Here is a 13,869-nt window from a genome sequence, read left to right on the forward strand (position 1 = left end):
CGCCCCGCGCCGCTCAGAGCACGACGGCCTCAGGCACCGCCGCTGCGGGACCCCGCACGGTGGCGGCGGCAAGGGGCCAGCCTCGGAGACGTGCTTCGGGTCGGCTGCTTTTTTTTATGCGGGGGGGTCAATTTAGTTTTTTTGGTTTGTTTTTTTTCTTTTTTAAGGACAATTTGAAACAGGAAAATGGTCGGAAGAGCATACGAATTTCGCCAATAATTCGTTGACGAGGTCACGTTAAATATTTGGCATCCTCTGCACTTTTTCCTCCTTTCCTTACCGAGAGCGTGCTCAGAGGCGTTTGAAATTGTAGCGGCCACTGAGGTGACAGAAAAAAAAACACTCCGAGCGAGGTGTTTTAGGTAAATTATTAACTTCTCGTGGTCCAATTGAGTTGGCAATTAGCATCACTTGCCTGAGGGTTCGTCATACTCTAATGCAGCAGTGTGCGACCGGTTGTTCTGCTACTGCAACCCAGGGTCTCAGAACAGAAGTGGCGTTTAAATCTGCAAGCTGACATACATCACAGCCAAAGTTCACCTCCATGTGCGTACACAGCGATACATGGACAGCCTTAATAGAACACCAGACACGTTCGACAGCACGGGGTAAAATCCAGCGCCTTGGAAGGAGACCGTTTTTTTGGCAACCATTCCCCCTTTTGCCATGATGTATATTAGGCCTGTAGACTTGCAAACTGGAAAGAGGCGTCATGCATTATTCGTTCGTCTAGTTGTTTTGAGGGTGAGTAGGATAGGCAAGGGAACATCGCAGACAACCCACCCTCTGCCCCTACCCAGCGGAAAAAAAACCCCAAAACTCTTATATCCAATTGATGGGCACCAGATACTGACCTTCAGGTCTCTGTGAACTATGCCATTTAGATGACAATGATTAACACTTTCTAGAATCTGCTGTATACAATGACTGCAAAGATACAAGGGCAGAATGGAAGGGAGAACATTTTAAAGGCACATAATCACATTAAATACAAAATAAAATAAAACTTAAAAAAAATATAAAGAACAAAAACAATTTTACACCTCCTGACAAGTCTTGATTGCACATTGAACTGGAACAAAACAATGTTGAATATAGAGATATTTCCAGCTCTAACACATCCAAAAACCAAAGCAAAACAAACAAAAAAACCCCCAAACAAACAAACAAAAAAAACCAAAACAAAACCAAGAAAAACATTTAACATGGAACATATAACAACTATGAGACAGAATCATTAGATTGTATTTTCATTCAGCAGTATGGAAACTTCTTCCAGTTTCCAAAAACTGCTATAGGAAAAATAAAGTGGAGGCAATAAAAAAATTAGTGATATGATTTGGTTTTTTTAAATTTTTACAGTGAAGTTAACATTACAACGAGTGCTGAAACAAGAAAATGCTCAGAAATGAAATGATAATACAGAAAACAAATGAAACAAAAAAAGTCAAAAGCTAAGGAAAAGCAAAACATTTCTCATTTTGAACCTAACGGTTTCTTAAAAACTACTAGTAGAATAAAGCCAAGTCATTCAAAAAGGTGGCATGCATTTTCATTTAAAGTATCATCAAGAACTAGTTTAGTTAGGAGTCGCTCATGAAATGGAAAACCACATTAAAAATGTAGACAAACGTTTTACTTTGGTGCTTCAAATAATTTAATTAGCACCTATTTTTCCATGCCCAGGTTTGCAAGTTTTGGCCAGCCTACGATGCCAAAAAGCACAACTATTTATCTTTTAGAACACTGGAACTTTTTCAGGTGTTTTTCGGCACCACAAGAGTTTATAATTTTTTTTTTTTAAAGATATCCTTGTGGCAGAAGTCAGTGACTGTAAGAAATCGGTAGTAGTCAAGGGCCAAGGATTTGATACTGCTCATCCAAAATATTTTGACTGTGGAGTTCAGAAGGAATGGTCATAAATCAGTAACTGGAGCCCAAGCCTGAAAACCCTTTCTTATGCGAGTAGTTCACAACTCACTGAGCTGGACTGCTTGTGTGAGTAAAGACTACTTGCGTGAGTAAGGGCTTGCAGGAGCAGACCAGTATTAACAGTCCTAGGATATGCATCTATAAAGTCCATTGACTACTTCTATAGGGATACACACACACATACGCACTATATATATAGAGATATATATATACACACACACGAATATATATATATAAATATATAAAAACACAGAGATGCCTGATAACTAGGTACTTCACTTATTTGGTCAAGTTTATACTGAATATATAAAATGCATATATATATCCTATATATATATATATATATATGCACAGCCCCTTCCAATACATCATAATTCTAGAACAGAAAAGAGATTGTTGCAATTTTTCCTTTTAAATCACACGTATCTTAAAAACACACAATGACACCATATGCTGGCCTTTGGCATCAATATTAGAAATTTTGCTTGAATCACACAGCAGGCAAAAAAAAAAAAAATTCAAAAATGTTTTAAACATAGCCCCTCTCCATCCACCCCACCTAAATTATTAATGTTGTTTTCTCTTCTACAGTGTGTTTTGCTACGTGTTGTTCCACATTTAAATGCTTAAAGTAATGATGTTTCCACCATTCCTACAGAAATTAGCAAGAGCAATAAACAGTGGAAGCTTCCTAATACTTAGAGTAACTTCTCGTTTGTTCATTATTATCCTACCACTGTTGTTAGGGTCACTTAGTGCTTTCCGTTCATCTGCCAATTAATTCCAAATGTAAAGGAATAACTGAAAATTATACGTACTAAATATGGACCAATGGTGGTGTGTGACTATGAACACACAAAAATATGAGGATTCTTTAAATTTACCTTGAGTTAAATTTTCTGTAAAGAGTGTAGTGGTAGAACATATTTTCCTTAAAGTAATCAACCACAATATTTAAGATTTATTATTATATGAGGGCAAACAGATTCTGAGATGGGAAAATGGCCCTGATACTTTATGTCAGCATGCAAATTATGATAATTGTCAACTTATTCTTCAAGTTTTTCAACAAGCACTTGCAGAAAATTGCTAGAGATTTCAAATTTGAGCTCAGACTATGAGATGCACAGTATAATTGCTTATAGATGAAACACAACAAAATGTTTAAATATGAAAGGAAATTAGTACTTCTGGACTGAGAACAAAAATTATATTGAATGTAAAAGTCTTTCAAGACCACCATATATTTCAAACTTCGATCAGCAAATGTAAGAATCCCTAGATGAGATAGCTGAAATGTTATGTCCAGTTTGCAGAGGAGAAAACTGGGTGAGATTTTAACAACTTCACAAGTTTACAAAGATTTTAACAAATTGAGATCCAATTTCAGCCTTTTCAGACCCAGAGATGTCAAGACTTCATACTAGTTCACCACCACACAGTCGTGAGCTCAAAATGCCAAACTGTGCCCTTCCAAGTCTAAGAGAACTCTAGCAGAAATCCTAGAGTCTCACAGACAGTGCTAGTGAAACTGATGCCAAACACCATGAGATATTTAAGTAACTATCCTAGAATTATTAAAGGCCACATTAGAAAAACAAATTACTTACCTGGCATCTGCTTCACTATAATATTCTCTTGCAACTATATCTTCAAACAATTCACCTCCAGTGACTCTGTTAGAAAAAGCAAGGTGAGAAAGGAGATTTCAGAATGGAAAACGTGCATCTTAAATTAACTTGACAGGGAGAAGTCAGAGAGGAGTAACTGAAACATTTGTACAGAAATGCAAGAGGTCTTGACCAGCAAGGTGAAGGAACTAAAGTCGCAAGTTTGTCCATCCAAATCATTACATGAATAAAAAGGATGTGGTGGAAGAACAATCATAACCGGAAAATAAAAGCAAAGAGCAGCAGCTTAGTGGGCAAGATGCCATACATCAGTTAAGATATGTCAGGAATAAATAGTAAAACTGCAAGAATAAAGGGAACTGACCAGCAAGGAAAACTGTGGCTGAAATTCAGAACAGTTCAGGATAAATTGAGAACTGCAATGTAAGGTAGGTGTAAGAAAGGAGAATATAATAATGCTAAAAAGAGAAAAGGGACTTTAAGTGTAGGTCAAAACACAACAGAGGTGTACCCATGTGCCTGAGTGGCTTGCTTTTTGTGCTTTTGCTAGAAAGAGCATTATTACCGAGTTGGACGGAGAGTATCAGTAGAAGCAGAGTACCTTAATCAGTTTAATGGCAGATTTTTTTCCTAGAAAATTTTCAGCTATCTTTGTTGAAAAAGTAGGAATAGTTTAGTGAAAGTGCCACTTAAAATAATTTAAGAGGCATTAATAGTACAAGGGAAGAACTGTATGATCCAGAGGACCAGTAACAGAAGCAACTGTGTATGGCTGCACGCTTAGGATTTCACTGTACAACCAGTGGTTTAATAGTAGGAATTGGTTAAAAAGAAATAAAATCATGTTGTTGTTGTTGTAAGCCAAAGACGACAGTCCAGAATGAGTCACCAGCAGGATGCTGCCACGGTCTTGGAATGCATGTGAAATAGGATGACAGCAGTGACCTTAGATACAGCAGTAAAATCCCTCCTCGTACCATACACAGTTCTGGTCACTCATGTTCAGAAAAGGGAATTGAAACAGCAATATGAGCAGAAAACTGCTACTAGGCTATCCACTCACTCATCATATCTTCTCAGAGAAGCAAAGTCAGTTTAGCTCTGGTTGCCTGATTTGTACTCTCTCTCTCTTTTTGCTTTTGTCTTCTACCTTCCAGAAACTGGCTTTGGTTGCTGTTACACAAAATGTTTGATTGACGCATATTTTGACAGTCTTTGATACCTCCTTTTTGCATATATGTTTGTCTACAACAGTTCTGGTAAAGAGGAATAATTCTCCCTTTGAGATGAATGAAAAAAACAAAGCATCCTTTGATCTTATTCTTCCCTAAAACACTCATTTTTGATCCAAGCCAAAAAAGAAGAGAATAAGCTTTAGTCATCAAAGTGCATTTCAGTGGGAGAGAACACCAAGCTGATGCTTGTTCTTCTTAAGCACACAGAAAAGATGGGGATATGCATTCTTATTCGCTGGCACTAAACATTTGCTTGGCATTCATAACCATTGTTAAACGATGAAAAAATAAAAACAAGAACAGAGCAGGTGAATTCCACTGACAACTGAATGAGTAGTCAAGAATTCCCACGCTCTGTCATTCTGAAGGATACATTAGGAATAATCCTCAGAAGACAGATAAATGGCCATAATGAAGGAGGGTAGCGCAGGGGACTAAGACAGGCCAGAACTCACTTGCATCTCCTGAGCCTCTGACTCTTGAGAAAATTGCTATAGCTGTGTTAGTGGCCTTTGCTCACTGAGCATACATGGGCAATGTGCCCTTGCAGCAAAAAAGGTCAACTGCACAGCCAGCAGGTTGAAGAAAGCAATTCTTCCCTTGCATTTGGTACTCGTGAGATCACACCTGGAGTACTGTGTCCCCATTTGGGCTTCCCAGTATGTGAATGACACCAACATAATGAACTGTGTCTAACGGAGGGCCACCAAGACCGTTAGAGTTGGAGGCACGTGGAGAAGCTGGGATAATTGAGTTTGGTCACTGTTACGACAGGAAGATTCAGGGGAGATCCCATTGCTGTCTACAGCTCTCTAACGGGTGGATACACAGAGACAGCATGAAGGGCAACAGACAAGCTGAAACACCAGAAATACCAAATATAAGGATTTTTTCTTTCCTTATTGTTATTATAATTATTCACTATGCACTTGTTGCTCAAAGAGGTTGTGGAATTTCCATCCTTGAAGATGTTCCAACCTTGACAAATATCTGAGCATCTTGATTCAATTGGACCTTGTTCAAGAAGGGGGTTAGACCAGATAACCTCTAGGGATCCTTACCAACCTACATTATTCACTGATTTTATAAATAAAGAACAGAGCAGTTACCAATAAACATTTTATGCTCTATACAGTTATAATACCAAAGTGGCTACAAAGCATTCTACTCCTTATTAGATGTCACTTTGCTAGGTGGATTTTCTCCCCTCTGTATCTTCAATTATGAAACACGATGGCTAGGGAAGGACCCAAGATACCTATCATGAATACAAACTACACACATAGAAGAGGTCCTTAGTTATGAGGTTCTCCTTGGCTAGCGAAGGCCATGACCTGAAACAAAAGTGTGATGTACTCTTTGGAGATTGCATGGCTCTGTGCTACTGCTCCGTTACCAGTAAGGGCGCCGAATAGCCTTACATGGAGAGGTGTGCTGAAATCAGAAGTCTTGGAGGTTTTGCCGATCAACAGAAATACTTAGGCTGATCTCTGAAATCAAATTACAGAAGGCAATTAAAATAGAGGACTTACTTATAGTTTGACTGCTGCTTCTGTTAAACGTTTAGGGTTTTTTTTCCCCTATGCTGAAACAATGAAAAACTGATAATCATACCATTCGGGTGGGGTGGGAATCATACACAGATTCTAGTCTGTGTACTTAAGTTAGAAGGCAACTACCAGCATAGTTAGATCTACAAATATATCCAGGTAGGCTATATACAATGTAAGTGAAGACTGTAAAGCAGAGGGTAAAAAGTAAAAAAACCCACAACTTTGGGCCGTCACTATAAAGCTACATGAACAGCTGCCAAGCTACTTTCTCCCCACAAGATTAAAATGGGAAGTAAATGGAACTCAATGCCTTTCTGATACAGATATGTTGTCAACTTCAGTGACGTCTTATTTCGTGACAGGACATTCATTACATGAGCTCTAGTAACTTTCAGGGTACAAATTAAAAGCCACTGGTTCTCACAAATTATTATTAATCTTTTGTAATTTTCTGAAGAGCATACTGAAATGACAAATAAAGTACATGGGTTTGATTAAACAAAAGAAGTACAAGCAGCATGTAGAAACACCAAGGCCCTCTGCACCAGGTATGTCTTTCAGAAAAACTGCAGAGAGAGGGGCAAGCAGAAGGATTCCATGTACAAAGGATGCTACTTCTATTTACCTCTCAGAAGAGGTACCGTTAGAAACAGTTTTCAACTGCTTCTTTCAACTGACTTTCTATACTCACTAAAACAAATTACTGCATTTCTTTACAGTGTTAAATGCCACATTTCTTTGTTGCAAACATTCGTAACACCACATACAAAAATACGCAACTTCATGTACCACATTTGACCGATTAGAGAATTTACAAATATAAGAAGGTATTTAAAAGGAACTCCCAAATTAGCAAAGGTAGCTAAAAAAGCCTCTGCTGATGATCACATTGGTGTTGTTTCCTCCCAGCTTCTATTTCTTAATTCTTAAACTGCTTTCACAATGAAGGTGAGAGGAAGCAATCTTACAAAATTACAGTGGCCATATACTTTTTACATTTATCTGTGAGCTTTCTACTTCCAAAAAGAAAGGTTCGGGCACTTCCCCTAGGCAAACATTGTTCTGCAATTAGGCTTTTTTTTTTTTTTGTATTTTTGTTTCTTCTACACAGTACAGTCCCTCCACTTGGGATTCAACAGCGACACCAGGGTTCTAAATGTACCAATTGTTGCATCTCATCCAGTGCATTAAAATGGGAGACACTGAAAAAAGAGAATCTCATTGACTTGCACAAGAGAGTCTTCAAGTGCTACAGCTGTTTCCATTCAGATACAGCAATTAATACTGACAGAATTCATTGGATTTGAACTCATCTAGCATCATTAACGCTGAAGACAACCTCATTCGTGCTTAGCAACTGAAACGGGCTGATAGGGACACGCAAATCCTAACTACAATTGCCTTAACCAATAAGGGAAGAGGAGCAAGAAACTTCATGAAGCCCATTCCTGATCTTACTATGCAGATTTTATTAATCCGCAAATCACTTCACTATAACTAGTGAGAGAAACATAAAAGGAGCAAGTCCTTTGCTTGGGAGAAGTATCACAGAAGGCTACCTTTGTTTATTTTCTAAAATAAGTAGAAGCCATATTGGTAGATCAGTAAGATGCCTCTGTTCCTTGGCAGTGACATCAACGAGACCTTGAAAATCACTACTTTGCCTAGTCAAGTGCAAAACTACCACCATATTCCAGAATGACATCACCATGCATATATTTCAGAGATGAGGAGTCAGCAACCAAGGATAAATTTTGTGTGTGGATGCGTGTGTGTGTATGATACGTCAATACTTCAGTGCATCTATTTCTCTTATATGCAGGGCTTCTTACAGGAACACCCTGATACCGCATTTTGTCAGAAAGCACATATTTCATTGTTCAATGTCCAGTTTCCACGTGGATTTTAAAAGACTTCCACTAGACACTAGAACTCCTCACCCAGATGCATGCCTGTCACAGAGCACGTTAATCACTTTTTTCCACAAAATAAAAGCACAGCTATCACTGAGGTATACAAGCAAAGCAACAGGCTTCTCCTTCGATTTGCAGGCATCTCTATGACATTAATTCAAAAGAGATTATTAGAAATTCAAAATAGCAGGTGACAATGATTGGGTTTTTTCTATTCACAGAAAAAGCACTCTTCCTCTTCACGTTCTGATGTGGGATGCAGTCTAAAAGAAATTTCTAAAAAAAAACAGTTGTACTGAATCCCACACAGTCTGAAAGAAATCATTAAGATAATGACATAATGGTATGCGTGGGTGGAGTGACAGTGTTACACCACAGTCAGGCTCCTGTTGAATAAAAATTAAATAAATAAATAAAAGCATGTACTTGGCCTTCATATTAAAGAAGTCCATATGGTACATTTTTTTGTGGCAAGTCTTTTATGTACATTTAAACAAGCCACTAACCCACATATTTTTAACTGCAGTAAAAGATGAAGTTTCACTAATAAATAGTATTAGTGAGCATTAAAGCAGTAATTTCTTAGTCTGAATTAAAAATGAACTGTGAACAGCCATCCTTACAAATTAGGCAAAAGTTCTTCAAGAATGCAACATGATGCTTTTCCAAAGACAACTAACAGTCAGTACAGTCACTACTTCTACCAGTTAGCCGTTTTCTTTTTTGCAAAATAAGTCGTTTTGACAAAAACCCCAAACCACATGATCAAAACATAAAAAGCTGTGTGTGTATATATATGTGTGTACATATATAGATATATATGTATATATATGTTGAAGCCCTCTTTTTTTAAAGAGGATGAAAAACAAAACCATGTGGACCGTTCTAGATGAACAGCATACATTTGAGTCTGTTCCTATGTTTGTCCTGAATGGGACTGACAGGGAAACAGCGGAAGTTCCTGCCAGTGCAGAATGCTTCCTGCAGAATCTAGCTTTCTGCCAAGACAGTATCTTTGGGTTAGGTATTAATTTTTGTTGCAGAACACAGACTTCTATTTGTTCTGTTATTATCAAGATACAGATAGTGGTATCTACAACTTTGAAGTTGTTCAAATGCCTTCTAGTTCACATTACAATCATAATCCCTTGAGATATGTCTGGCGTTATGTATTCAATTTAAGGCAGAAGTGGACTAACTGCAATTACAGTAGGCCATAGTTTCTAATAGTACAGTAGAACAACAAAGAAACAAAATTGCCACCAGTGTATAGAAGGGATACTGTCCCTAGAACTAAGAATCTACATGCGCTTCTTGGAAATATTCAGGATTAAGAAGGTTTTTCCAATTCCACATAGAAAGATTTCCTTTGTAGCCCTTAAAAAAAAAAAAAAAAAAGAGTGAAACAAAACCCAGTGCATGTCAGAGAACAACTATGCATGTTGTGCCCTAGAGCTATTTCCAAGTCAACAGTCAGAGCACTTACCTGGGATATATAGAAATCAGATACAAGTTCCTATTAAGCCCAGTTAGGATTTGAGTACTGAATCCTGAATGCCTTCACTGCAGACAGGCTATTTAATATTTTTGTATTGCTAGTCTGAAATCTAGTCTTGAAGAAGGCTTCACAGATTTCTTGAAAAAAAATTAAGTCCAAAAATAAAACAGAATGTAACCTGAACATGAAAGCACGCAACTGATTGTGAAGATCCAGGTTCTAACTTACATATGCTGAATGCAAATATTTCAGTTTGTATGCTTAGAAATGAGCTATTTCACAGTTCTAGGGGAAATAATGTATTCTCCTCCTAATCAGCAAAACCATGTTGGGCCTAAGAAAGCTCTTGGGGGCGAGGGTTGGGGGGTGTTGTTTGTCAAAACCATCAACTGCCCTGGAAAAATCTTCAGTTGAAATAGGTAATTTTACTTAAATAAGTCAGTTCTGCAAGGCAATTCCTAATAATTCATGTTTGCCCATACCCAGAACCAAAAGCAGTAACTTTTAAAGCGAGCAGAAAAATTTGCCTGTCCCAGGGAAGAATAAAGATCATCAGTGTCTCTTTTTAAGTTATGAGTCTGAGACACATCGTTCATGTTGCCACCATCCCTTCTTCCACTAAACAGCCTATCTAGAAGAAACAGCTCCACATACGCACAGTCACTACATGAAGAGCTCACAGGACTGAAATTCCTGAAGCAAAATGGGAAATAAGTAGAAAACTTCCTTTCTATATGCTGGGGCATTTTACATTCTGAATGGTGTCAGAATGAAACACTCTAAGTATCAGTAAGATATGAATCAGGAGTAAAATACCGAAACATTCTTTCCTCTAGGAAAGTCAGGCTTACCCTGCAATCCAGCAATGGAGTTCTTCTGTAGAGAAACTATTCTTCCATGTGTTTTTTTTTAATGTTTCCTTTACAGACAATTGGCTTGGAGTAAATTATTTTTTTCCGAGTCATACTTTTCATGCAACTTTTACTTACATACCTATATTTTACATTAAAATCCATTTCAACCGTGGCCCTACTTATTCAAAGTTCTTAACATGGAATTCTTACAGTGACACAAATCAGTTCTTGCACATGCAAATGAGCAAATACATTACTGTCCTTCCAGCTCTGTTTACATCTGTTTGTCCAACTCACTGCACCAGAACCATGCATTTATCTTGTGAGCTTGTATTTGCATCTTAAAACTGTGAATACCACATCCCCAACATGCTAAACATACGCAAAACACATACTTACAAGTCAAAGACTAAGTAATGGAATCCTTCTTCTGATATGCTGTCATGAAGCCGCACTATAGAAAGGGGGGAAAAAAAGATAAACACCAGTCATCTTTTTCATGTCTTTAATGTCTGTCTTTGATTTTGGGGGAGAAGGGAGGCTTATAATTCTACTGTAGAGCTGGTATTGCATCTGTGTGTGTTCTCATCTGGGGGGGGTGTGTGTGTTTTTTTTTTCTTTACCCTCAGAATCATCTTTTTCATAAGGTGAGATAAAACTATGCCACAGAAGAACGCTGCAGTCTTTTCCTACCACCTCCTGCATGTATGGGCACATACACACACACTGCACCTTGCCTTTGCCCTTCATGCTGAATCGTGACTAAACAAGTACTAAAAGCACAGTCAGACTTCATCTTAATATACTGTATTAATATGATTCAACTACTTTTTTCCTAGGCAGAACCTCTGCTCAATGTTTTAAATAGTATACGCAGGAGTCCCCAGTCACTGGACTTTTATTATCTTAAACCAGTATTCTTAATGTGACACACAACTATTTTCTCAGCAGTATTACATCTTAAAAGTTTTAAACAAGATGGGGAAAAAAAAGAAGCCACAATTAATCATAGATTTCAGCAGAATAACAAACTTTAAGGGCTATGTTAAGAAATTCCATCATCAGACAATAGATGCTGATTCTGAAAGAGAAAGCATCACTGCAAACAAAAAGCATTTGACTATACTAAAATAAATGGGGTCAAAAAGGGAGTAAGCTATATTCCGGCTCATATTTCTATTACATATATATCTATTTCCCTCTAATCTTCTGACCTGCCACCCACTTCAACCACATGAATGGTGAAGAGCCGCAAAGCGATAAATCTACTGGCAGATTGATGCCCACCAATCTACACTGAATTTCCACAGTGGCAGCCAAGACCACCGCTGAGAGACTAAAGCGACGGGACTGGGAGTAGCCACCCCCCTGCTGTGGGTGCTCAGCCAGACCTACAGACAGCAAGGGTGGGCAGGAAGAGAAAAGGAGTGAGCGCTTGGGCGTGTGACAGGCGGCAAGGTAACTGCCTCTCATTAAATCACTGTGAAGAGCCCTTTCTGGAAAGATGTAAGATGCATGAAAGGACCTGCCAGAAACAAAAGGATGTGATGTCTAGAACATAGTCATTAGCTTTCCCAGTGCTTGTCACAGCCAACAAACTTACAGCATCCTAAAGATTAAAACCCCACGCCATGTTTACATACACCTATGTATCCATATCTAAAGTTTTCCCTGAAAAAGCACTAGTCAGCTGCAGAACCTTCACTTTGAATTTTAAGAATTCAAATCACATCATGGTAGAACTATGAATTAAGTCCTCCGATTTTTCTTAATTACTTTAAATGTAATGGCAATTTCCAAAGCTAATTTTCCCACAACACGTGAAGCTTTGTCAGTAGTTTGATCCAAATCATTATCACTTACAGAACCAAATAAAAAATAGCAGGGTACCCTAAAACTGCTTCGTGTTCAAAACTGAGCTGATGAAGAAAGTGTAAAAGAAAAGGATTTTCAGATTTCCCTAGATGGTAGCTTTATGTATTTATCATTTTTTATACAATACATGACATTTAAAAAAAAATAAGATCAAATAAACATGACTTTTTTACTTAATAATATTTAGCCCAGGGAAACATCTTGTGTTTACACAGTACTGAAGAGAAAACCAGCTCTTGGCTGACTCACTGCCCAGAGCTTGTGATGATTCAGAAGAGCCAAGTAGGTCTAAATCAGAATTTGTGGTTTTGGCTAGTTCTACATTCTAGATTTGCCTTAAGTTTTTACAAAGTGCAAGCCTTGAGCATAAAAGACCAAGGTAATACATTGCTGCCACTCTCCCCCAACCAAAACCAACTTACTTTCTGGTTGCATTACTCTGAGTTGAGATTTCAATACCCCCAAACGTCTGGTCTTTAAAGCAAATCAAATGTGAGATGAGACACCAGGTACTAGCCTAGAACAGTACCCTGAAATTTCTAGTTCAGAACAGAGACCCCTAAAACATCTGGCTTTTGAGTACACTACTTCGTACAGTAGCATCAAAGATACTACTCGTGAATGAGTGCACAGAAATGGGATTTAGTACAGACCCTTGGGTATGTCACAGAGATGCAACATAACCCTAAAATAGTAAATTTTGGAGTGCAGCTAGTATGTTTTGCATATACCTCTCAAAAAAAGTTTTAAAAACTTTTAAAGATTTAATACATAGCAAATTGTACCTTTTGATAGAAACTGCCTGTTCCTGAAATAGATTCATAGCAACTCAAAGCATGGTTCTTCTGTGCAGACTTTCTAAATTCAAAGCAGCATTCCTCTCCTTGCTGCTTGCTAACAGGATTCGATTCAAACAGGCAGAAGCCTTCATATTCCATTTCCCATATCATGTACGGATATTGAGAACTACCAAATACTTCTGGTGAGGCAGAATATTTGCTGCCAACTGCTTTCAAAGAGCTCTGAAGCATGTAAAACAAGCCAGATTTTTGAAACATCTTTAGTGAACTGAAACAAAGTATTAAATCTTAAAATTTAGAAATTAAATCCACCTTTAAAGTATTACTTTGGTATTAAAACCAGACAGTCTTGGCTTAAGCTTGTGGCTACAGAACAGTCAACAGCCTATATTCATACGCATACTTACTCTGTTTTCGTGGTTCACTCCTACTGCTCCAGCGTGGATTTGCTAGCAACCAGTTGAAGCAAAGGACTGTATTTTTAATTACCGCTGTATTTTTCAAACACAGAATGACTTGCTTACACGCATTTATGAGAAAGTCATCTCCTAGGTAAGAATGAAGTCAGCATGAACCTA

General features: G+C 38.0%; 1 protein-coding gene across 3 annotated transcripts in view; it reads right to left on the reverse strand.

Moving 5' to 3' along the window:
• Positions 1-13,869, reverse strand: part of CAMK2D (calcium/calmodulin-dependent protein kinase II delta) — a 160,117-nt gene that overhangs the window by 56,167 nt on the left and 90,081 nt on the right. For 2 of the 3 annotated variants that reach the window (XM_010575542.1, XM_010575541.1), the window contains exons 3-5: positions 11,016-11,070; positions 3,543-3,608; positions 855-927 (exon numbers count right to left, since the gene is read on the reverse strand). In XM_010575542.1, the coding sequence (XP_010573844.1) occupies positions 855-927; positions 3,543-3,608; positions 11,016-11,070 (194 nt within the window). The remainder of the gene's footprint in view (positions 1-854; positions 928-3,542; positions 3,609-11,015; positions 11,071-13,869) is intronic. The other variant, XM_010575543.1, reaches the window with a different exon arrangement.

This window comes from Haliaeetus leucocephalus, unplaced genomic scaffold, assembly GCF_000737465.1.
Source record: "Haliaeetus leucocephalus isolate CR32 unplaced genomic scaffold, Haliaeetus_leucocephalus-4.0 Scaffold484, whole genome shotgun sequence".
In the NCBI taxonomy this organism is placed as follows: Eukaryota; Metazoa; Chordata; class Aves; order Accipitriformes; family Accipitridae; genus Haliaeetus; species Haliaeetus leucocephalus.